The 24,080-nt window shown below is 40.1% G+C and overlaps 1 protein-coding gene across 5 annotated transcripts in view; it reads right to left on the bottom strand.

Moving 5' to 3' along the window:
* LOC143738236 (MAM and LDL-receptor class A domain-containing protein 1) overlaps positions 1-21,557 on the bottom strand; it is a 44,175-nt gene extending 22,618 nt beyond the window's left edge. For 3 of the 5 annotated variants that reach the window (XM_077230266.1, XM_077230289.1, XM_077230298.1), the window contains exons 1-17: positions 15,292-15,455; positions 14,311-14,439; positions 13,624-13,752; positions 13,438-13,537; positions 13,145-13,307; positions 12,785-13,028; positions 12,159-12,281; positions 11,546-11,673; positions 11,238-11,472; positions 10,882-11,150; positions 9,783-9,873; positions 9,465-9,605; positions 8,522-8,647; positions 1,313-1,440; positions 1,067-1,235; positions 420-539; positions 177-334 (exon numbers count right to left, since the gene is read on the bottom strand). In XM_077230266.1, coding sequence (XP_077086381.1) covers positions 177-334; positions 420-539; positions 1,067-1,235; positions 1,313-1,440; positions 8,522-8,647; positions 9,465-9,605; positions 9,783-9,873; positions 10,882-11,150; positions 11,238-11,472; positions 11,546-11,673; positions 12,159-12,281; positions 12,785-13,028; positions 13,145-13,307; positions 13,438-13,537; positions 13,624-13,752; positions 14,311-14,439; positions 15,292-15,319 — 2,481 coding nt within the window. In that variant the 5' untranslated portion in view covers positions 15,320-15,455. Of the gene's footprint in view, positions 1-176; positions 335-419; positions 540-1,066; positions 1,236-1,312; positions 1,441-8,521; positions 8,648-9,464; positions 9,606-9,782; positions 9,874-10,881; positions 11,151-11,237; positions 11,473-11,545; positions 11,674-12,158; positions 12,282-12,784; positions 13,029-13,144; positions 13,308-13,437; positions 13,538-13,623; positions 13,753-14,310; positions 14,440-15,291; positions 15,456-17,235; positions 17,334-21,538 lie in introns of those variants that run through there. The other 2 variants (XM_077230282.1, XM_077230272.1) reach the window with 2 other exon arrangements.
* Between the last annotated feature and the right edge of the window lie 2,523 nt (positions 21,558-24,080).

Here is a 24,080-nt window from a genome sequence, read left to right as displayed (position 1 = left end):
TACAATTTAAATAACAGATTATTTTCATTCTACTAAGATAAACAATGTGAAATTGACCATTTAGACACTGGCTTGATTTACTGACACATAAATAGCAATAAACATGAATCCTTACATTTCAGAAATCATATCACTACATATCATGACCGCAATTACACATGCCATGTTGAAAGTACCGTCTCAATAAGCAGTTCTAAGTTTCCAAGAGATGGTCCTAACATGTAGTACCAGAATCCAATACAGACATCAGTGCTCTGAATTGTCATCGGCGCTGAAATGACAGCTGTCTTACTGGTTTCATGTTCTTCAGACATATTTACAATGAGATAAAACCCTACAAGGCAAAAGATGAAAATGTATGACAAATTATTATAGACTGACCCGATCTGCCCACTAAAGGGTAAAATAATGAATCTTACCATTGTAATTGTTTAAGGTGTGGTCATATAAAGGTCCTAGCCATGGTTCATTCACCTTTCCACCCACTTGATGGATCCAATCAAATCCATCATCTGTCTCCTGGATCCAGTCACATAGTCCTGAAAGCAAAAATCTGGAATAATTAGCAGACAGCTCACAACACATACACAGGTTTCAATGCTTTATTGGGACTTTCCATAGACAATGATTTTTATACTGTACAAACTTTATATTATATGCCCTAACCCTAAACACAACCCTCACAGAAAACTTTCTTCAATTTTTATCAGCATTTTTACATTTAAAAAAATAACATCAAGTATGATTTGTAAGCTGTTTTCCTCATGAGGACCATAAATGTTTATGTATACACAGATACACTATACAGTATACAGTGTGTGTGTGTGTGTGTGTGTGTGTGTGTGTGATATATATATATATATATATATATATATATAGATATGCATAGGCTATAATTTTTACATTGAAAGAGCAAAAGTTCTAATTATAATTTATTATTATTACTAAACGTTTTACACCATAAAATCCAGCTTTTTCAACAGAGGTGTGTATAAGTTTTTTTCTCCACTGTACAAATACATACATCTACACATACACATCCATGTTTTGCTCTTTAATTTCTTACCATCCTGAAAGTTGCAGTCCAAGGAGGACGCAGGTGGAGAGGTGGGCTCGGTTGTGGGTGCTGGTGTTGTCGGGAACAGGTCAGAGCAGCGAGTATTCCTCCTGATATAGATGTCATCCAAAGCAATAACACCTGTGTCTAAGCGTCGACTCACAGCTTCAAACACAATCTGCAAAAATTAAAGTTAAAGTCAGCTATTGTCAAGTATCTGATGGTGTGGCATGTTTTTGTGCATCAGTCTCTCACCTGGTGTCGTTCAGATGATTGGTAGTCTACAGTGACATGATGCCACACATTCTGATGATCGCCAGTTTGATTCCACAGACCACGTAGAGAACCGGACTCATTTACATAAATTGCTAGTTTGGTCTTATCTACAATAATAAACACAAAATATACAATGGCAGAAAAATCATGGTGTTCATACTGCCTCAACTAGTCGTAGGAATAGACCTCACTTAAAATCCTAATGAATGAACTGAGCCATTAACAAATCAGTAGCACTTTATTTTACAGTCTTGTTCCCCCTGTATTTACTTCAATAAAACAGGGAAAATAAAAGTGCTTTTTAGCATTTTAAATTTAAATACTTTTAAAGTTACATTGACAATTCTTGTTTTTCTTATAGAATATTGCAGTATTTATTCATCAAAATAAATAAAATATTAATCTTTCAACAAAATAACTTCCTCCCACTTGCAGCGACATTTCTTTTTTCTCTGATGACGCATTTACTGGCATGAGGGCGGGACAACCTGTCACTCACATGAGATCGCAGCAATAGCAAACCAATCAATTCCCGATGGACAAAATCAAGTCCTGTCCTAATTTTTTTCTTGTTCGAGAAGCCGTTTCCCTCGTCACATATGAAGTACGTCACAACAGGTAAGAAAAGACTTCCGTTTCATGCCGACTATAAGTCATATTTGATATGTCATATACTATAAGTCAGTGGTTCTCATCTCCAGTCCTCGGGACCCACTGCTCTGCACATTTTGTATGTCTCTCTTATCTGACACACTCAGTTCAGATCAAGGAGTCTCTCCTAACGAGCTGGTGATCTGAATCAGGTGTGTTAAATAAGGAGACATAAAAAATGTGCAGAGCAGTGGGTCACGAAGACTGGAGTTGAGAACCACTGCTATAAGTCCTTTGGAATTTTTTCCCCAAATCGCATACTTCCCTAATATATAGTAGGTCGAAAACAGTATTAGACAAAATAAGTATGTCCGAATTCACAGTACTCATAAAAGAGTAGGCAAAAAGTACTTCTGACCTACTTCTTCCGGCAAGATTCTGAAGTGTGCATACGATGAACAATTTACTATCCCATGAGGCCATGGGAGAGGATTTATGAATGACAGTGAAGCAACGTAACGTCTTGGTTACGTATGTAACCCTTGTTCCCTGAAGGAGGAAATGGAGACGTAGTCGACGCCTGTCATCTTCTAGTACTGTTAAAACAAGCCAATTCACATTGGAATGTGAGATCTGCATCTCACACTCCGCCCTGCGGTGCGGAAATAAATATGGAAGTGGATGCACACACCAGTTGTTTTTCGCTGAGAAGCAGAGCGGAGCCCGGAGTCAGCGGTGGTCCAGCAATAGTGGTGACGGGACTACGTCTCCGTTCCCTCCTTCAGGGAACGAGGGTTACATACGTAACAGAGACGTTCCCCTTCAGTTGCTCACGTTCGACATAGTCGACGTGTCGACTGATTGGGATCCCAATTAAAACGCCACTAGTGCTGCCACCTTCCAGTGCCTAGACAAAATCCTTCTGATCCCCCCGCATTATTGAGCCGGAGACGGGATAGGGCTTAGGCCAGGGAAGTCACTGCTGTTCCACAAGACCACTAGGAAAGCGTACGCTTTCTTTGTAGAGGAATACATCCACATCCTGCAAGTAGGGAAGTAACATGTGGAGGATATACATATGGACTGAGGGTTACCGGGCAGTACAACATATGGAATGTCACTAAGGTTGCTCCAGCCTATAACAGGGGGGAGACACACCGGACAGTGACGTCAGAGTGGGCTCTGCCAAGGGAAGACACGGGCTCGCTGCAGGGAGCCGTACCATGGAAGAATACACATATGGGATCTCTGTAGGGAGCACAACATATGGGACCCAGCCTAACACAGGTTCCACCAGTGCATACAAGTGTTAGGCCTGGCATCGGAAGCTCTGCCACATCTCAACATGGTTCGGCTAAAGAGGAACTCTACTGGAGCAAAAATGGCGCACGTATCCAGTCCATAGGAAGGGAATGGCGCAGCAAGACGACACTTCAATCCGGGCTTACAGGGAAACTGACTTCATGTGACGGAAGCCCACGGGAAGCAACCGGCTCGACACATAGACTATTTTTCTAGAGAACGTGTTTAGTGTTGCCCAGCCCGCAACTCAAAAACATCTGGCAGCGAGGCACCCTGTGTCAATGCCCAGGAATGAGCTACACTCTATCTTTGAAGAGGCTCACTACCCAGGTGGGCACAGTGCACCTTGGGTAAACACACCAAGATGATGGCACTATAACCGCAAGGAGCGGAAGGGACAGAGAAAAGCCAGGGCTGGGTCTTCCTCCTCCAGGGCAGCGTTTGCAGGCTCACCACCTGGTCCCATTAAAGGGAGAGGTAGGGACCTAGGGAACATATCCAGGCGTGTCTCAGGTAACCGTGAGAGTTGGTCGGCCCGAATTCCAGGCACGATCCGTCGACCGAAAAATGCGTGCAGGTCCCCCTTTTGATAGAGGCCAAACAAGAAGGAGAACTGTACTTTTAAAAACAGGTTTTTAACTCAGCTGCCCGAAGTGGCTCAAGGGGAGGTCTCTGAGTGCAGTAGCACCGGAGATGAGTCCCAAGAGGGTATAGAGGGGGGCGCAAGGCGGATTCTCTCCTTGCTCCCCTCAGGAACATGGCGGATTGTATCCACTGCATCATGATGTGCGTAAATTCATAGAAGCAACACACAATTTGAGGGTGGAGAGACAGCCCTCGCTCCAGCCCATCTTGCAGGAAAGAAAGCACTGAAGAGATCGAACATCTTCGGTGGTCTTCCCAAAGAGAACACCAATCAACGAACAGGTTCCACTTCAGGGTGTAAGCATGCCTCGTTGAGGGTGCTCTCACAGAAGTGATGGTGTCTACGACATGTTTTGTAGTAGATCAACTAGAACCTCCGCGTCCTGTCCTTTCGGGACAGGACATGGAGTTTCCATGTCTCCACTTTTCCTGGGCCCCAGGCTGTCGTGAGGCCTAGTAGGTGCCACGATTGAGCAGTCCAGAAAATAAGTGGAATGAAGTGACCTCAGAAGCTTCTGACTCTAAGGAGGAGGTGGCGGGCAGGTTGTGACATGTGAGGGAAGCGTAGCGGAATGGTCGCAGTGTTTGTACAGACCAGTGCAAGCTTGATTAGAAGCGGTGTCTCAAAGCAAGGTGTACTGCCAGCAACTGCATCCCCCGTTACTGCATGCCCGTTGTACGTGGACCCTCGGTGTTTGGTGGACACTTGTTCTAGGGGCGGCTGGCCCGGAGAAACAAAGGTCTGATCACGGGCTGAGGGTTTGGCGGCAGGCCAGGTGATTATGAAGGTATATTTGGTGCAAATTAACTGAACGCCTGTGACAGTGACATTGTAGTTGTAGAGAATAGCCACACATGTGTATCAGTAAATTTGAAGTCACAGAGAGAAATGTTTTAAGAGTTGCAAACTTGTAGAGTTTTTTTTCTCTTCCACAAACACAACACAAGTTACATCTTCTCAAATTCTTCATTGCAGGTGGACAAATTATGTTCTACAAATAAAAAATTAAGAAACTCGTATGCTCAAATTTTTGCTACAGTTGCTGCAGTGAATATGGTGCAAAATGCATTTACACACCCGCATCAAAAAATGTGAAGTCACAGAGAAATTTTGCTCATCCGCAATTCAGTATGTGAATTCATCCAATGAGAGTTGCACACTTGTAGAATATTTTCTCACAAATATCTTGTATATTTTTCTAGCACATAACTACAGCTGCTTGAATCTGTTGCGACGAATCTCAAACACTGTTTTTCGCTTTCAAGTGACAAGTTTCGTGCACTCTCAATTTTGCACAGTGAAATGTGGAGCAAAAGTGAGTTGTGCATCTGTAGAGGCAGTGGGTGGAGCCTACATGAATATTCATGAGTTTCCCGGGCATGCCCGTGGAACTGCTCATTTTAGTTCACGCTCCTCGTTTCTCAGCAGGTTTCATAGATTATATCAAAAAAGGTAAATATAGTTTCAGTGCGAACTGAAGTTCATCATGTTTTTATTAGTTTGCATGTTTTTTGCATTCGTTAATGCCTGAATGATTGCTGGCATTCCCTTGGTGTAGGCCTATATAAAGCACAGCAAACTTCAAAAGCTTTAAAACTGTGTCATCTCTGGCAATAATCTCTTGGAAATAACTCCACAACCATATCAGTGTCCGAATAAACATTTTGCACCCTACACTGTTGTTTCTCTTTGTCATGTACTTTCTTAGACCTTATGTGTTGCACTATGTGCCTGGATCATACACAATGATGATCACTGATACAAATGCATGATTTATTTTGTTGCACAACAAACACTCATTCAGCATGTTTTTAAAGTCATAATGTTCTATAAACATGTATGTTCTTAATTGGGCTTCAATTAGAGGCACTTCTGACTTCAGCCCTTGAAAAATGAAACCTTTAATAGAAATAGAAAACAGTTAATAAAAATAGTTCACAATATTACTGTTTTTCAGATAAATTTAGTCTTGGTACCCTACCTGGAACCTTACAAATACCAAACTTTTGAACAATAGTGTATATATTATTATATCAAAGCCAGCACAAGCACACCTTGCAACAACAACAACAACAAAAAAAAAATAGTGTTACATTATTTTGACATTATGTATATTTGTAAATATAATTTTTTCAGAACATCAAATTGGTTGCTTATTATATTCCGTAAAAGAATGTTAAGTGTTTTCCCCCCTCATTTACAGTAACCTTAGTTGTACCAAATGTAATTTATCCACTTTTGTCCATACAATTTTGTTTAATCCAAATTGTACTTAAGTATTAAAGCAACACATTCATGCTTCTGTGTGGTCTTAAATGATTTGGCTTATTTAAATGAACAAGAATTTAAGAACAATCACACCAGGATATATTTGTAAAAAAAAAGCGTTAGCCCACAGATACATTTATGAGGGTTTATTTAATTTCTGATTAAATTTAATTAATCTTCTGTTTATTTAATTATTTAATTTATTGCAATCAACAAATGATAACAATTAGTAAAAAACACAGTTTTAAAGCTTCGCAAGGTGCAATTTATATGACGAGTTGAAGATTGCTGTGCTTTATATAGGCCAAAACGAAGTGAATATTCATGTAGGCTCTGCCCACTGCATCTACAGATGCACAACTCACTTTTGCTCCATATTTCACGGTGCAAAAGGGAGAGCGTGTGAAACTTGTCACTTGAAAGTGAAAAACAGTGTTTTTGCAGCTGTAGTTGTGTTTGTGCTAGAAAAATATACAAGACATTTGTGAGAAAATATTCTACAAGTGTGCAACTCTCATTGGATGAATTCACATACTGATTTGCGGATGAGCATAATTTCTCTGTGACTTCACATTTTTTGATGTGGGTGTGTGAATGCATTTTGTGCTATATTCACTGCAGCAACTGTAGCAAAAATGTGAGCATTTGAGTTTCTTAATTTGTGATTTGTAGAATATAATTTTTCCACCTGCAATGAAGAATTTGAGAAGGTGCAACTTTTTTGTTGTGTTTGTGGAAGAGAAAAAAAGTCTACAAGTTTGCAACTCTTAAAACATTTCTCTTTGTAACTTCAAATTTACTGATACACATGTGTGGCTATTCTCTACAACTACAAATTTCACTGTCACAGGCGTTCAGTTGATTTGCACCAAATATACCTTCATAGGTGATTGTCAGATGGAGCGTGCCGCTCTGCCGTGAAGCCAGCGCTGAAGCAGTTATCATATGGAGGAAGCCATTGTGGCTGCGTCTGACATATGCCCCAGGAGCCTCTGAAAAGGTTTTACTGGGACCCTTTCTCACTTCTGGAAGCACCGACCAGACACGTTCCTGCTGTGAGCCGTGTTAGACCGAGTCCAGCTCCGTATCGGAAAAAGAGATCCTCAGCCCGTAGGCGAGTTTACTCTTTTCCCAGTTGACCTGAAGACCCAACTGGCTATGTAGCACTCAAATGGTAGGATTTGATTTTGTACTGACACTTCGAACCCTCAAATGCAAAAACACAGGATGGCCTGCGTTGCGGAGGATAGAGATCTAAAGTACGCGTCCTTCAGGTCAAACGCTGCAGACCAATATCAGGGACAGAGCATTTGAAAATGCATCTCTGCGTTAGCAACTTAAATAGAGGCTTGTACAGGGCCCCAGGTCCGAGATTGGCCATAACCCACCACCTTTCTTGGGTGCAACGAAGTACAAGCTATAGAAGCTGGTCTTCATATATGCTGGAGGAACCGGTTCAATCACCAGTAGGAGTGCGATGTCCAAGCGCATGACAGGGCACATTCGCTCAACACCGAAGTATAACGAACAACGCTGAACTTGGACGGACGCTGGGTGAACTGAATCGTACAGCCGAGTCTGATGGTACGGAGGAGCCGACTGGAACAGTTGGGAAGCACTTTACAGGCTTCTACGAACCAGGCCAGGGAACCAGAGGTACCATAGACGTACCTGGGGTGGGGCAGTGAAGTGGAGGACAGGGACCCGGCTCGGAACGCCCGAAGGTGGCCCGAAGCGGGGTCTGTGTGTGGTTTACAACACTTACCTGTCTCCATGTGACGTCATGGGGTGTGTGAGAAGGCGTGACCGGGTCCTCGAACCACACCCAGTTGCCGACTGGCGATACAAGAGGGAGCTGAGGGGTGCAAGGCTTTACAGGGTCGCACACCGCCAGTCTGGCCCTCTTGGGACCTAGGAACAGAGGAATTTGCTCTTTCTTTTGAGTTGGATACCGCTGGACTCCGGGGAGCCAGTGGCGTAACAGTAACCATCTGATGAGCTCGTTCCCCCATCCATGGGTGGCCTGTGTCAGGGATGCTTGGCCTTACGCTTGCCACCTGGATTGGCAGCATCTGACACAGACTGGGCTACGTCGAACGTGAGCGACTGAAAGGGATCTGACGCTAGTAGGTCACATGATAATGACAACATGGCGAATGTAGTACGTCCAGATTATATTCATACTACACACATTCATACTATATAGAACATACTTTTTAGCGGTCGTGAAGTAATTACTTATTCAAAATAAGTACCTACTCAAGAGAGTATGCGATTTCGGATGCAGCAACTGTTTTAGATCATTTTAAACAATCCAATCTCTCTTCCAATAATATTTCGAAGTCTAAAACACAATTAAGGTTCTCTACGTAGATGCTCACCAATGCTCCACATATGCATGTGGTACCAGAACTCCAAACAGCCTTGCGATTCAGTATCCATCATCTCACTCTCAAAATGAGCAATCTGATCTGTTCTGGCATTTGTGTCAAAGACCATGTAGTGACCTGGATAGAAGAGAATGAGTGGATGTCAAAACACAGTTTACTCAGCAGTCACTAGGGATAGTTCAGCCAAAATTTACAATTTTGTTCCAGACATGTATGTCTAAAGTATATAAAAGAAAAAGGGCAGAATGACAGTCACCATTCACTTTCATTATATGGAAAAAAAAGATGTAATGAATGTGAAAAGTGACTGATTCTGCTGCACTCAGATGTAAATCTGTTTCCATTGTATCCCAGTTAGTTGACAGTATGTCTTACCGGTATGTCTTCCTTTTATCAGAATAAATGAAGATTGACTTTTGATTTGTTCCCGGATAAGAGTGGCTGGTTTATGATTGTGGCTAGGGCTGCACGATTTGGGGAAAATGTCATATTGCGATTATTGATATCAATATTGCGATTGCGATATGCAATTGCGATATAATAAACAAATGGTTTCATGAGTCAACTTGCTTGGTCCTAAAGCAAAATGCACACAAAGATTAGTGATAATTCTGAAATGTGTATTTCTCAACTCAAACTAGCAACAACAACTAAATGATTGATAACACCTATAATGATCAATAAGCCATTGCTGTCTGGATAAAAATGCGTCATATAATCACATGGGCTTGACATTGCGATTGTGATTTCGATATGATTAATCATGCAGCAGCACTAATTGTGGTACTCCAAAATTTACAACCCATTGGCACCATTTACTTTCCTGTGCTGCACTTGTGGCCATGGGTTTGATTTCAAGAGTCAATAATTACATAAAAAGGAGCACTCTATTACCCGGTGTACAAACAGCAGTACGAAATGTGTTGATATTTACCTATGGCAGTGTTTGTGGTGTGGTCGACCTCAGGGGCAAATGCACCATCACTGGTTCCAGAGGTCCAGCTCCAGTCTACACTTGAGACGTTGACATGAGTATTCACCCAACCGCACATGTCCATCTCAAAATCACAAAACCCTAAAGAGAATCATGTGCACAGCTTTACTTAGATAGTAGAGAAATTTTTAGTATAAAAATTTTTTTTGAAAATATTTTAAGTGCTTTGTGAGGTGAATAGACGTTAAGGAATTACTTAATTTATTCCAGATCAGCAGCAATTAAATAATCTTGTGATTATAAAGTTCAAGGACTTACCATGAGGGGGGCAAGGGTCATTTAGAACTGTTAGGTCATCAATGGCAATATCATGTTTCTGCTCATTTCCAGCCACCGCTTCAAATATGACCTGTTATTCAAGCAGTAAACCAGAGGCTGAAACATAACTAGATTGCATAAATGTGCAGAATTCCAGAGGTCAGGATTTGGCTGGTTAGCTTTAGCAGTTAGTATGTGTCATAACTACATCATTTCATAAGCAAAAGGCCTCTTTCTCCATTGACAGGTATTCAAAAGCAAAGATGACCAATCAGTGCAACTGCCATTGAGATAAAAGGGATGGCTTTTTTCCAGGAATTATAAGCCTCATTGTTAGAATTTATAATACCAATATGATTTTTAATATCCTCTGTATAATACAAAAATTAAAAAAGAAATAGATACCTGCCCGCACACGCAGGTCATATTTATTGGGCAATAAACATTATTGTACAATCAGTACTTCCTACCAAATTATTATATTGACCATATTTAATGTCCCCAGTTAATGTTTTACAGGTACTGACACTGAACCTGTTTATGGCTCTACTTAAAAAAATTGTATGAATGGCTGTATGAGTGTGTGTGCAGACACGCTTTACATTCATACTGCACGTTATTAAAAGCAAGCAGAGAACATAGTCAGAAGCCATGCCATCCACAATGAGCCAAAACCTCCCAGTACGAGCATAACATAGCTATGTAAAATTAAATTACATAAGAGAAGAATACTTAGACATTTTTAACAAAATAAATCAAATAATTACAAAAAACATATACTCAATAAAAAGTTTTCATTTTACATGGAGCTGGTCGCCACACGTAGGATGACATGTTGAGATTACCTGACCATCCAAATACTACAGTCTTTATGTTATAACCACCATATTGTTGGACACTTAAATAAATTAAAATAAAATAAATTAATTGTTTGGCTGTTAGTAATGTTTCTACAGTGAATCTAGAATCAGGAACTGAAAACATTTCTTTTACTTTCATGCCACCATTAGTCAGTTTAAGTCCCAGATGATAACATACTGTAAGCACAGTGCAACATAAAAAATGACTGAGTGTACCTTTTAAACTCTTCTACACGCACCTTATATGGGCTGTTAGGACTTATGACTGTTGCTCTGCCGTGTCTCCACTGTTTTCCTTGATCTCCACTCGCACTCCACACGGGCATTTGAGATCTGACACTGTGCAGCTCCTGGACATAGATGTTAAGAGAACCCACGTCTCTTCCATTCATGTGGTACCAGAACACCAAGCACTCTCCGTGCTCAGAGGAAGGGTGACTGACATCCATCAGCATGCTGCCTCTGCTGCCACTGGGGTTCTTCCACAGCTGTGCACTCAGGTAAAAGCCTATGGATGAAAAAAATATGAATTATCATCACATTGTTCCTATTGCTATGATGTCTGGTATGCTGTAGCTAAGATGGATATTCAGACCCTTATCAGTCTCTAAAGTATGGTCCGTTGCAGGGCTGGGGGTGCCAGTTGCCAGTTCTCCATTAGTTCTGATCCAGGTAAAATCAGCTGTAGGGTCGGACGACAGGCCACATAGAGAGCCTTGGAAGGTGCATTCCCGCTCTGCTGGGCAGGACCCATTTATACTGTTTGACACCTGCACGTCATGTATGGCGATGTAGCCTTTAGTGCCTTCCAGGATGCCCTCAAATATAAACTATTAGATGCAATGCATGAGAACAAACATGTACACATATATCCACTTGGGTATAGTGTGTATGATTAAGTACCTGAATTGGTTCTTCACTGTCTGCGAAACTAAGGTCCACAAAACGCCACTTGTTGCCTTGAGTCCCTGTCCTCATCCACATAAGCGTCCGATTTCCATTAGCATGCTTGGTGATGAATCTGAGAGAACCTTCAACAGCCACAGACACCCAGGATTATTATAACCACATGTAAATTTGTACATGCAAATAAATAATAACATATGCTGTAACATAAATATGTGTTTGGTTAGTTTTCGACTGTTCAAATAAAGAGCTTAGACAAAAGTTATCTATCTGACCAACTTAAAAATCACCAATATGTTTTTGTGAGGTTTAAGGGGTAGATAAATGAAAAGGATGCACAGACCCTTATATATGCAAATGTGTGTAGAATTGTTTGTCAGAATGTACTAAGCACCATAAACATGAACTCAAAATTGATCTTATACAAGTTCTTACACATTCCTGGTCTCATTATGCAGAATTTGTTGCTGCACATTATTACATGAAAAACATTATTTTATGAAATGTCCACTTTACAATCCAATCAATTCCAGATGAAAAAAAAAAAATCAATTCTGGCTCTATACTTTCTTTATTCAAAGATCATGATGAGAGCATGATCTTAACTCACCAATGTTTCCACCGTAGATTAAATACCAGAAGCTGACACATTTGGCCTGTTGTGGAAAGCTGGTCAGTCTGGCTGTCTCAGGGGGTTTAAAGGACTGTTGTGCTGCTATGAACATAAAATAGCCTGCACAAAATAAAATAAAAATATTAGTTTAGTTTAAGTGAAGTTTTATATTTTTAGGTTAAGGTTTGAGGTATATATATTTTTAGCAACTAAAGTTTTACTAAACCTTTAGCAAATTGATTAAAATAAGACAAAAAAAATAAGATTAAAAAAATAATAATGCTGTTCTTTCTATTCATCAAAGAATCCTGAAATAAATGTGTCCTAATTTCCACAAAAATATTAAGCAGCACAACTGTTTTTTCAACATTGACAAGGAATGATTTTTGAGCACCAAATCAGCAAACTGAAATGATTTCTGAAGGATCATGGTGCTAAAAATTCAGCTTCGCCATCACAGGAATAAATTACATTTTGAAATATATTAAAATAGAAAAGTTATTATTTTAAATTGTAAAAATATTTCACAACACAACTGTTTTTTACTGTGTTTTTGATCAAATTAATACAGCTTTTTTGAGCATCAGGGGTTTCTTCCAAAAACTTTTAAAAACCTTACTGACCCGAACCAGTGGTGTGATCATGTCCAGGTCCCTGATAACCAAAAGAAGGGTTCTGTCCATCTTCTCTCCTCCATTTGATTTCAGCTGACTGGTCATGGTACCAGGAACAGGTGTCTTTCTCAAAGTCACAGCTGAGCTGGTCTGAAGCTGCAGGGATGTCTCCCTCTGCACAGTCTGTCAGTGTAATGTCATCCAGCATGATATCCTGATTTCCGATGAATGAAGGATTCACAGAAAATACAAGCTGTGTTTTTGAAATGGAATAAGAAATCATTAACACAAAATCAGCAAAACTCTTCCAATTACAGTGTCCAAAAATAATTTAGTGTGATTGAGATGACTGTGAATGCAGTGCATTACCTTCAAGCCCAGAGGACGATTTCCAATTAACAAACAAGCATTTTCCCAACCATTAGTCTGGCCCCTTTTAATCGACCATAACTTTACAGATGAAGTGTCACCGATCAAACTCATGGAAAAGTCGGAAGACATATTCACAGGATCATGGAGATGATACCAAAAGCTGAAATAAAAAGATTACAAAACTGTGCTCACACTACTAAGCATAAAAAAAAAATTACTAAAAAAATGAGAATCTGAGCGATTAGAAATGAATTATTTAAACGTGAGTGTTTGATGTGCTGCTTCTGCACCTTATCTTGCATCCGAGTGCAGTGGCCCTTGGAAGTGTGTGCTCCAAAATTGCTTCCGAGAAAACATTTACAAGATCACCTTCTGCATGCATAACTTTACCTATAAATAATATAAAAGTCTAAATATGAAAAGTTCACATGATATCAAATCAAATCCAAGTTGATTGTCCTAGTCCAAAAGCCTACCCCAAGGTGATCCTGTGGTATGGTCCACACCAGGGATAGCACTGATGTTTGCCATCTCTCGACGCCATTTAAATTCATCCCTACTGGAGTCAATCCATCCGCATACATGTTCCTCAAAGTTACAAGAGCCTGTGATAAAAGATAGGCTATTTCTTATTATTGTGAACCTAGCATTGTATTGTAAAGTTATTATTTTCCATTTATTTGCATGCAGGTGTTGCACGGAACATATATCAGCTCAGGTGATACTTATATGTAGATTTATTTATTTATAATATTCAAAACACTGTAAATAGGTTCATAATCTGTAAATCTGAAAATGTCTATTCTGACTAAACCCAACTGTGATAGTTTTATTCTCATATATTTTTATTTTTTATTCTCATAATTTGTAGTATTATGTTTCATGTTGTATTTGTATATGTCCACTGGAAGCCTCAGTACCAAAACAAATTCCTTGTGTGTGCAAGCACACTTGGCAATAAAGCTCTTTCTGATTCTGATTGATTTCACAATTGTATAGCTCTCCTATACAATTGTGATACATGTTCTGTGTTGTTGCATGCAAATAAATGGAAAATAATAGCCTTACAATACAAGTTAGTAAATATTACTACATGATAAAGATGTGTCATCAGCAAGGGAAAACATAATTTGATTAAGATGACAATGCTGTAACTACTGTACCACAGAACTCCTCATCTGATCCATTTGCACAGTTGGGGTGGAAATCACACACTTGCTCCATGGAAAGACAGCCTTCAGAGTGAATACACTGGAACTGCCCATCAGGGCAGGAGGCCAAGCGCATCGAAACTACATATAAACGCAAACTAACTAATGAATGCACAGTTTATTTTATTAAAATTTAGAGAGTATTATTATAAGGTCTCAGTTAAAAATTTCATTATTTAAGCACCAATGGTGAGAGGACCCTATTGGAATTGCTCGGTTTATTCTGAATATACTTCCAAACATTAAGTACTGTCAATGATCCTTTCGAGTGTATATAAGCAGCAGTCACTGCGTCATCCAAGAGACAATTCTTTCAGCATCCCTCCTTATCTCCTCCTCAATTTCTCTTATTCTTCCTCTGCGCTGAACTGTTATGGGGGGTTTAGCTTGGAGCTTGAGCCTCCTTTGTTTGTTTACCATTTACTATTAAGATTGAATGGTAATTCAAACTCGTGAAATTTATTCCACATAGAATAATAGTGAAGTAATCAAAAGCATGAAAAAATAACAGTGTGGGGAATTATGCAGCGACATTTGTCCTGATAGCAGCTATGCCACTTGGGATATTCCAAACATTCTGGGCAATTTTGACTCTGCAGTCTCTAGTCTAATCCATTTCTTTTTGTACTTTTGTATAGAAATCCATGCATATCCACATACAAATTTCTAACTTTAAGCATAAACATTTAGATCAAATGAAGATACATAAATGAAACACAATTCAAACAGGTTTCAACTGGCACCTGATCATATTAAGGAAATAGTTTCATAAAACGTTACATTATGCATGCTAAACAATCATCAAAGGACATAAGCAGCTGGTTCTGATCACCTTGCAGACCTTTACATTTAACCGGCTCATAGGTTCACAGTAAAATACACCCTTGTTTATTGTATTTGAACTGATACAAAAAGAAAAAAACATGGCCTCACCAAGTAGCAGTAGAAACAGTCCCCTCATTTTGTCGAGAACATGGATGAAGAGTTCCTCAGTGAACTTGTCCGTTCCTTCAATGTCTCTTACTTGGCAATGCAATCATTCTTTTTGTAGATAATTTGTAATATGGTATGCTTATCAGTGCATGCTAAAGTTCAGTGGACCCAACCAGTGCTTGAAGTGGGAAAAGAAAGGTGCCGGTACTCTCTTGCATTGACAAATCATGACATTTGAGATTCCTACAGTGAAAAACAAAACTTATTGTTATTTATTAACAACATAAATGTATTAAAACAAGTCATGCGTGTGTGCGAAAACGGAACTCCTCCAAGCCTGCAAGTCCAAAAATACATTTAGATTACTACATTTTATTTAATTAAATGCATTTATGGTGAGATTATTATATTTTCATGTCAATCTGTGTTTTGACCACGAACCATGAGCTGTCACTTTAATTCACCGCGTGCAGCATAGCAAAAATACACTCGGAACGATCTCTGCACTGCTGTATACGCACAGCACCAGGAGCGCATTGACGGACCGCATGCGCGTGCTGTGTGAAAGCTCGAACCTGTTAACATGGGTGCGGAAAAAAAACGCACTGCAAACGAAGTACATATCAACGGGCGTGACACTGGCGCCTTTTCTGTCAGTGGTCGAGTACCGGCTACATGCGAGAAGTAGCGGTACGCAAGAAAAAGTGCAGGTACGCTTAAGAGTAAAATGTAGAAGTGCCGATACTGCGTACCGGTGAGTACCGCCCCACTTCGAGCACTGGACCCAACTACCTCAAATGTTACTTTTCACCTGCCTGTTTTTTACAACTTCCCATGGCCAGAAAAAAAGCATACTGTACATAAAAATACAGTCTGCTGTTTACAGTCAGTACTGGCAATCTAACAGTTGTTGAGGAATTGCTCCTCACGGTTTCCTTCAAGTACTCATTTGGTGAGAATAATTCTTAATTACGGTACTTAAATACTGAAGTTATACCTAAGATTTCAGAAAGTAAGACATCCTGCAAAGCAAACATGTTTTTCTTTTGTTAAAATTGCACTAAAAATAACCCCTCAAAGACTTCCCTAACTTTGGTTACTGCCATAATCCATGACATAATTTTTTACTGCACTGTCCTAAACTGCAAGATCTGAGTGAACTTTTCTCTAGTACTATCATGCTTACATCAATAGTCTTCACTGGAAAAAAAGAAAGAATGCATAAAAATTTGCTAAAAGGTTACAATTATCTAAGTTATTATGTAGCAAGATTAAGTAGCATTAAATACAGTTGAATATACTATGAAAAAAGGCCCAGAACAGGTCCATAAGAACAGGTGTAAAAATGTGCCCTGGTTTGGGTCCTTGTAAAGCACAACCATAATTTCAACAGACACTATAGATGTATTGAGCAAGCAGAACTGCATACTTGGAAGTCTCACCTCTTTTAAGCAATAGTGAGTCTGGAGGGACACTCCGAAACAAGACACTATTTCCAAGAAGCAATACATTTAATGAATCTTTAATAATCAACACATTTAATTGCAAACTTTTAACAGTCTCTAGCTACTTAGCACATTAAAAGGTACAATTTAGGAGACTCTAAATAGCTTTCTCCATGTGTAGACATACACACAGCAGAAGGGTAAAGGACGTAAAGCACGACCACTAGTTGTGGCTGGGAAAAGTTCACAGATCATATAAAATGAACTATGAAGATGAAAAAGATGATTTAAAATAGGTAAAAACATTACACATTGTAATGTACTTCCTTAATCATGCAAAATTAACTCAGATCCTGGAAAGAAAATGATGCACAAGAAATAGAGTTAGTATGTCTCTTTTGAAGTGCCTTATTGTAATGTTCACAACAATTTGTCAATAATATTGTAAATATAAATATATTATATTATACCTCCTTCTGACATTTTGCAATGCACTAACCATAGATGCCAGAATTCAGGCAGGTTTCCCACTTCTTTTCTTACTCACTGTCCTCTGACTGTCACCGGCCTGTAAACTCAGCACAGAAGACACAAAAACAAATGCGTTTGGAATCACTATGGGGAGCAAGAGCGGGAAATGAATGATTATGTAACAACAGGCGAAGAGGAAGTGAAACCCTCCTTACACTTTATGAGTCAACTCCACAAATCCAAACACAAGGATCCATAAAGGCTGACTATCACTTTGACCTATGAGGTGACCAGGAAAAACAGCAAAGATGGCAAAAAAAGACATTGGCAAGAAAGAGAGAACTGCTATTAGAAAATAATTTCAAGGACATGACGAAATCTTACATGCTTGCATATACAAAAAATAAATAAATAAATAAATAAATAAATAAATATATATATATATATATATAATTAAAACACAAAAATGGAACCACTTAACGTACCATAATGAGTTTCTGGACTATAATTGGTACTAAAAATGTTCTTTATATTTTCTATAAGCACTTGCATTTAACACTGTATGCTGTAATTTTGAGCCTACTTTTTCATTTATGGTGAACAAAAATCTGAACCTATCTTTCTAATCTAATGTCTAATCAGAAGGACCTGCCACTTTTGAATGGACCAACACTAAACACCATTCAGGGATGCCAAGAACCTTTATTGTGCTATAAGAAGGACTGATAATGAATGAAATTATGTTTATTTGACATTGAAACAAGTCTTGCTTGTTCTTAAAAAAAAAATGTCTGAAGACTGGAATTGTTGCTTAGCTTTGAGATGTGCAGCTTTAAGTTATAATCTTTAAGCTAATAAGGTTAAGCTTATTTGGCTTGCTGTCCGCAGTGGAGGGGCTCGAGGAAGCAGGTTCAACTACTTCGAGCTTAGATAGGGCCTATACCCCGGACTACTAGGCCTAATGCTTAGATGATGAGTATGGTAGTAAGATGTCTAAATTAATTGGTGGAGTTGGGGAGGTGGAGGGATGCCAAACAGCTGATGCCAGAGCAAGGTGAGCGGTTTATATGCTCCGGCAGATAATTGAAAGATTGGATGGGTTCACTCCTCCCGAAAACGTTGTGAACTTCACTAAACAACTCCAGCCCCGCCAACCACACCTGCCCTGCATTTAGGGACTTTTGTGTCAAGGTAAAATAATGGTATGGCCATGATATTCTTTATATATTCATTCGTTATCAAATCACATTCGGACTGAGATTAAAATATTTTTTAAAATAATATAATATAACTTTTAATCAGGGTCCCAATCATCACCATGCTCCCCAATCATCACCATGCTTCCCAATCATCACCATGCTGATATTCTGTGCAACAATACTCCATGTTGTGGATGTCCTCACTTGAGAGACCCTGCTCCGCGCCATCATGGAGAAAGCACAAATGCTTTGAAAGCTCGCTCACCGCTGCTGGCAAAGTCACATGTCCGATTCCGTTCGCAAAAGAAAAAAAACATTTCCGAATTTTCAATGTGAGATAGCAGTCTAAATTGAATTCATAAAAAAAAACTATGCTTTAGACTGCTACCAAAAAAAGACAAGAATAAAAAGTGTGGCCTGCACGCGCCACAAACAAATACAGGTCGAATTGGCAATTGATTCACCACCAAAATGACTCTTGTGAGTCAGTTCATTTAATGATTCGGTAAATAAAAAAATCACGACTGGAGCATAAGGTTCGTTCCAAAATCCTTCTCTGAATCGTCAGAGCGGTGACTGAACTCTCGTCACTGAAAAGCAATTTATGCTTACATTCAGTGATGTCTGTCTTGAAATGATTAAAGCAGATTTTGTGCAGAATGTTCATGAAATGTATAGGCCTACTTAGCCGACATAGTTGGATGCAGATAACAAAAATTACATTCGCCTACTATTTACAACTTCATCGACTGAGATCAGAATAAGGTTTTTCTCCATTCAATGGATGTCAACAAGTTCAACGTTGCTTTTTCAACAACAACAACAACAACAACAACAACAACAACAACAACAACAACAACAACAACAACAACAACAACAACAACAACAACAACAACAACAACAACAACAACAAATAAAAAAGGCTCTACAGAAGAAAGTCATACAACATGAGGGTGAGTAAAGGATGATTTTTAAAAAAAATTTTTGCGTCTTAGTGTGGCATCACAATACGACTATGACCATATATGATTGGTAAAGTCCTATCCAGATATTATTGATAGCCTACTATCAAGAAGTTAATGCCTTGGTTTATTTATTAATTGTGCTCAAGTAAATGGCAGTAATCTTACTGCATTAACTTGACTATTTTATATTGGTGTTGTTTGGGTAGGGCTGGGTAGGCCTATCGTAATAAAATTTTCGACACCGATACCGATACCTTGACTTCGATACCGGCTCTTGAACGATACTTTTTTCGATACCAATTTTATGAAACCAGTTTTAACAATATAACATTACCTATTTTTTTTTTTTTTTCAGTTTGTTGACTTTTTTACACTCATATTTTGAGTCTGTAAAAAATCACCAATGTTAAAGTTTTCTATGTTTCCTAATAATTTAACAACATGTATTCTTTACTTCAATGAGCTCATTGTTTCTGCCTTAACTTAATGCATTGTTTAACAATGAAACTGAATGAAAATTAATTGAAATGCATTACACACAGTCACCTCTGATAACAGATCACTCTAAATTGTTATTTAGACACATGCATTTGCTGTAAAGCTGCTTTGAAACGATATGTATTGTAAAAAAATGCTATAGCCTACAAATAAATGGGAATTGAATTAAATATAGGCTACTGTGGGATGCGATATATGCCTTGCGCTCAGGACACATGAGGCTTGCCGCAAAGCACTGGCAAAAGTAGCCTAATGATTATGGATGTGTTGGGAAACAATAGCAAGGAGATATTTTAATTGTTTATTAATGAACAAGTGATTACTAAGTGTGTTGGCTGCAAAGATGAATATGGCAATGCTGACTCATCATTCCTTCAGCAGTGAACGCGCGTGCGCCTATGGTTTAGGTAATCAAACTATTTATTTCTAATTGTTTTGTTTAAAATTAGACATATTTTGATCTTCTAGGACTATTTCTCATGTCTGTGACGTGAGGCAAGTATCCTATACGCTGAGTTTCGGTTCATTTGTGACGCGCTCCAGTTCTTGTAGTCGAAGACGAAAAAACTTTGAAAAGTGTATTCTGTGCACTTTTAAGTGCCTTATCAGATTTTCGTGTTGCCGGTCTTGGCAGCAATTATCTTGTCGTAAATATTGCATCGCGTGCTTCTGGCATCGAGTCTGGTACATAGGTACACTTTTGATCATTTCCACATATTTTCTATCTATCTGGGTTGGGACGCTTACACTCACACACACACACACACACACACTACAGCCTCACGTGCGACGAGCCACGTCTCTGGGCAGCCACATAAACTAGTGTTTTTCCGCCACAGCCAATCATGCTGCATGCTTATTGTTTCACTGACGTTGACGAGATTAACCACTTAGGTACTGAAATTTGGTACTGAAAAACAAGACATGTTTCGGTACTCGGTAGTATCGAGGCAATTCGGTCGGTACCTAAAAAGTACAGAACTCGTTACCCAGCCCTATGTTTGGGAGACTTTGACTGTCTGGATCTGATGTGACCCCTCACGGTGCCTATCAGAGCACAGTTTAATATAAGGATGAGGAGACAGCTGAGCAGGTTTAGATGATGTATTGATAAAAAGGACAAGCCGCAGAGGTACAGGTATTTTACAAGTAGGTATCAATTACAGGCAGCAGAGGCATTAGTCTGGAAAACAAGAAATACCATAAAGGATAGTGAATAACAAACATTGCTGGGCATACAATAATAAACATCCATTGGTACATAAAGGCAGCCAAAGCATACTAAATCCTCATCAGTAACATTTCACCATGGAATATACAATCCAATAAAGGAAAATAAGGTATCACATTGTACATTATAGACTATAAGCAATCATCTAACTCTATGGATAACACAGCACATCAGATTGTAATCGCTCGTTTGGTATAAACAGCTCAAAATATCGAAATTCACATCCCAAAAGAATCGTCAAAAAACCAAAAACAGTTTACATCTCATACAACAATATACATCTCAATAAAGAAGAAATAATCACATATGGAACAGTGTCATTAAGCTAGACTAACAGAAACAACAGCTGAGGGCATGTCTGGACATGCGTGTGTGACGCAGTTATAAATAACTAAATACCAATCTCTATAAACACAAACAAAAGGCAAACATGCTTACTTGTAGGTCAATGACTAACACCTCAAGGTAACTTCTGCATCATATGTCACAGATAACAAGAATAAATGTCCTTTCAGCAATCGGCGCAACATAACAGTTCAGCAGGCAACAGCAGCTTCTCTCACGAGAGTGATCTGCCCGAAAATTATGCACTAAGTCAGAATAAAAGTCCTCTCTTAAAGGAGCCTTTTCAACAGCCTCCCCCAAAGGTGAGAAGCATCTTTGTATTCAGGAAAGGAGACTCTATTAAGGAGGGTTAGGAACTGTAGGATCATCTGAAGGCAATGTTGTAACAACCAAGCAGGCGACTGGTCTGGTGTAGATTTTACCCTTGATCTGCACATCTGCTGATCTGATATGGCCATCGGGGCTCAGGTGTGACTGAATGACTTCAACTACAGGCCAGAAAACCTCGGGGCAACTGAGGGTCAATGATCAGGACCTCCTCCGGAACTAACTGGGAACCCAAAACGGTATACAAAGCTGACATGGCAGATCTCACCTCCCTCTGCCAAACCCCACCAAAGTGAGGGGCTGCTGGGGGATTAAAGCAGAAGTGGATCTTCTGGCGAGCAAGATGCTGCTGCAGGTCAGGAGCTAAGGCAGCATATGCTTCCCGCAACTCACGCTCACTTCCATGAAATTTAGTCCCTCGATCTGACCATAAAGTGGGTTGGGGTGCCTCTCCTAGCGATGAACCTCCTAAGGGCCATAAGGAAGGAATCAGTACTCAGGCTAGGGAGTAAGTCTAGGTGTACTGCTATCGTGGTGAGACACTTAAAGAGAATACCCCAATGCTTCTCGGTACATCTTCCAATTTTGATCAGGAAAGGACCAAAGCAATCCATGCCTCATGAATGGAAGGCAGGCTTGTAAAGCTGGAGATGGTTAGAGGGTAGATCAGACATCTGAGGCACCAAAGGTTGGGCTCTCCAACGACAACATTCCGGACAGGTATGCTGAAACCATTGAACAGCTTCACGGCCTCGCAGGATCAAATAACACCTCCTTATTTCAGCAAACAGCCGTTCTGATCCAGGATGATGTGGCTGGTTGTCGTAATGGCAGATGACCAGGCGAGTAACTGGATGCGTAGGGTCTAGGAGTACAGGATGGAGAACAGAATCCGCAAGGTCGGCCACTCTTCTTAGACGACCACCCACTCTAATCAAGCCACTAAAAGGATCCATCTCCGGAGCCAAGGTCGACTAGAGGCCTACTAGGTTTAAATGTCTTCCCAGATCCTAACAGGTGGTAATCTTCAGAGTAGGATTCCTGTTGGACGTGTTTAAGGACATGCTCAATGATAATCTGTGGCTTCTGGACCGGTGTCAGGAACTGGGTCACTTTGAAGGTTTCCGGCAGTGGCGTCCAGCAGGTCTAACCAGGTAAGATAATTCTATCTATCAGGGTGGCTACAGGTGGTAGGTGAGGCAATAACTCCACAAAAGGTATACTTCCGCAACTCCGCTTTATCTTCACGAGGCTCAGGATTAGGAAGGACCGGCCATTCTCGAGGGTCAAGGAGAGTTTGGGGTAGCAAGGTAGGAAAGAAATCTCCCTTTTATTAGGTCATCGGCCAGGTTATCTGCAGAGCTAACATAACGCCAAGAGCACTGATCGGTAAGCTCCTTGATCTCGGCGATCCTATTGCCAACAAAAACTCTGTAGCGACAGGATTCAGACTTCAACCACTGAAGGACCGTAGTAGAATCGGTCCACAGTACAGTAGACTGTATTGTCAAGGTCAACTCGTTGGACAGCAACTTCGCAAGCTGGGCAGCCACTAGGCTCCCACAGAGCTCCAATCTGGGAATGGAACGTACTTTTTTAGGGGTAACACAGAAACGAGCGATAAGGAAGGACAGGTAGGTCTGACGTAGATGCTACCGTCGTTGCGTGCGGGGCGTCTGCAGTTAACTTATAAAATGATTACTACTAATTGGCATATTTCAATGTTTTATGCCAATTCTGATATGTTCATTCATATAGCTACTCAAAACAGACAGGGCAACTAAACGCAGACAAGTTAGTTTACCGTTTTAGGTGATATGCCATGTTTGATGTCGAGCTGTGATATGCAAACTTTGCCTTCGACTTTTTTTCTATTTTCATAAAATACTGCCACACTCCCGATGTCTTTGACGTGGTAGATTACTCTGACAGTAAATTAAACGCTAAATTCAGAAAACCACCATGGATGATGCAGACCGTCCTGGTTGCGTATGCAACCCACCATTCACTGAAGGAGGGAACGGAGGACGTAGTCGACGGTCGACTGAATGGGGATCTCGCTAGAGAGCCTATCCTCTTCGAGTACTATTGAACGAGCCAATGTAATTGGCGTGCGAGATTCGCATCACACACTCCGCCCCCGCGGCGCGGGTATAAATACGGAAGTGGATGCGCGCACTAGTTGCTTTTCACTGAGGAGCCGAGAGTAACCCGGGGTCAGCGGTGGTCCAGCCGTAGTGGCAAGGGGACTATGTCCTCCGTTCCCTCCTTCAGGGAACGGTGGGTTGCATACGCAACCAGGACGTTC

The sequence above is a fragment of the Siphateles boraxobius genome, unplaced genomic scaffold (genome assembly GCF_051911475.1).
Source record: "Siphateles boraxobius isolate OS27281-9 unplaced genomic scaffold, OSU_SipBor_1 1, whole genome shotgun sequence".
Lineage (NCBI taxonomy): Eukaryota > Metazoa > Chordata > Actinopteri > Cypriniformes > Leuciscidae > Siphateles > Siphateles boraxobius.
Note: the sequence above shows the minus strand (reverse complement) of the source record. Positions and strands in the feature narration are given on the sequence as shown.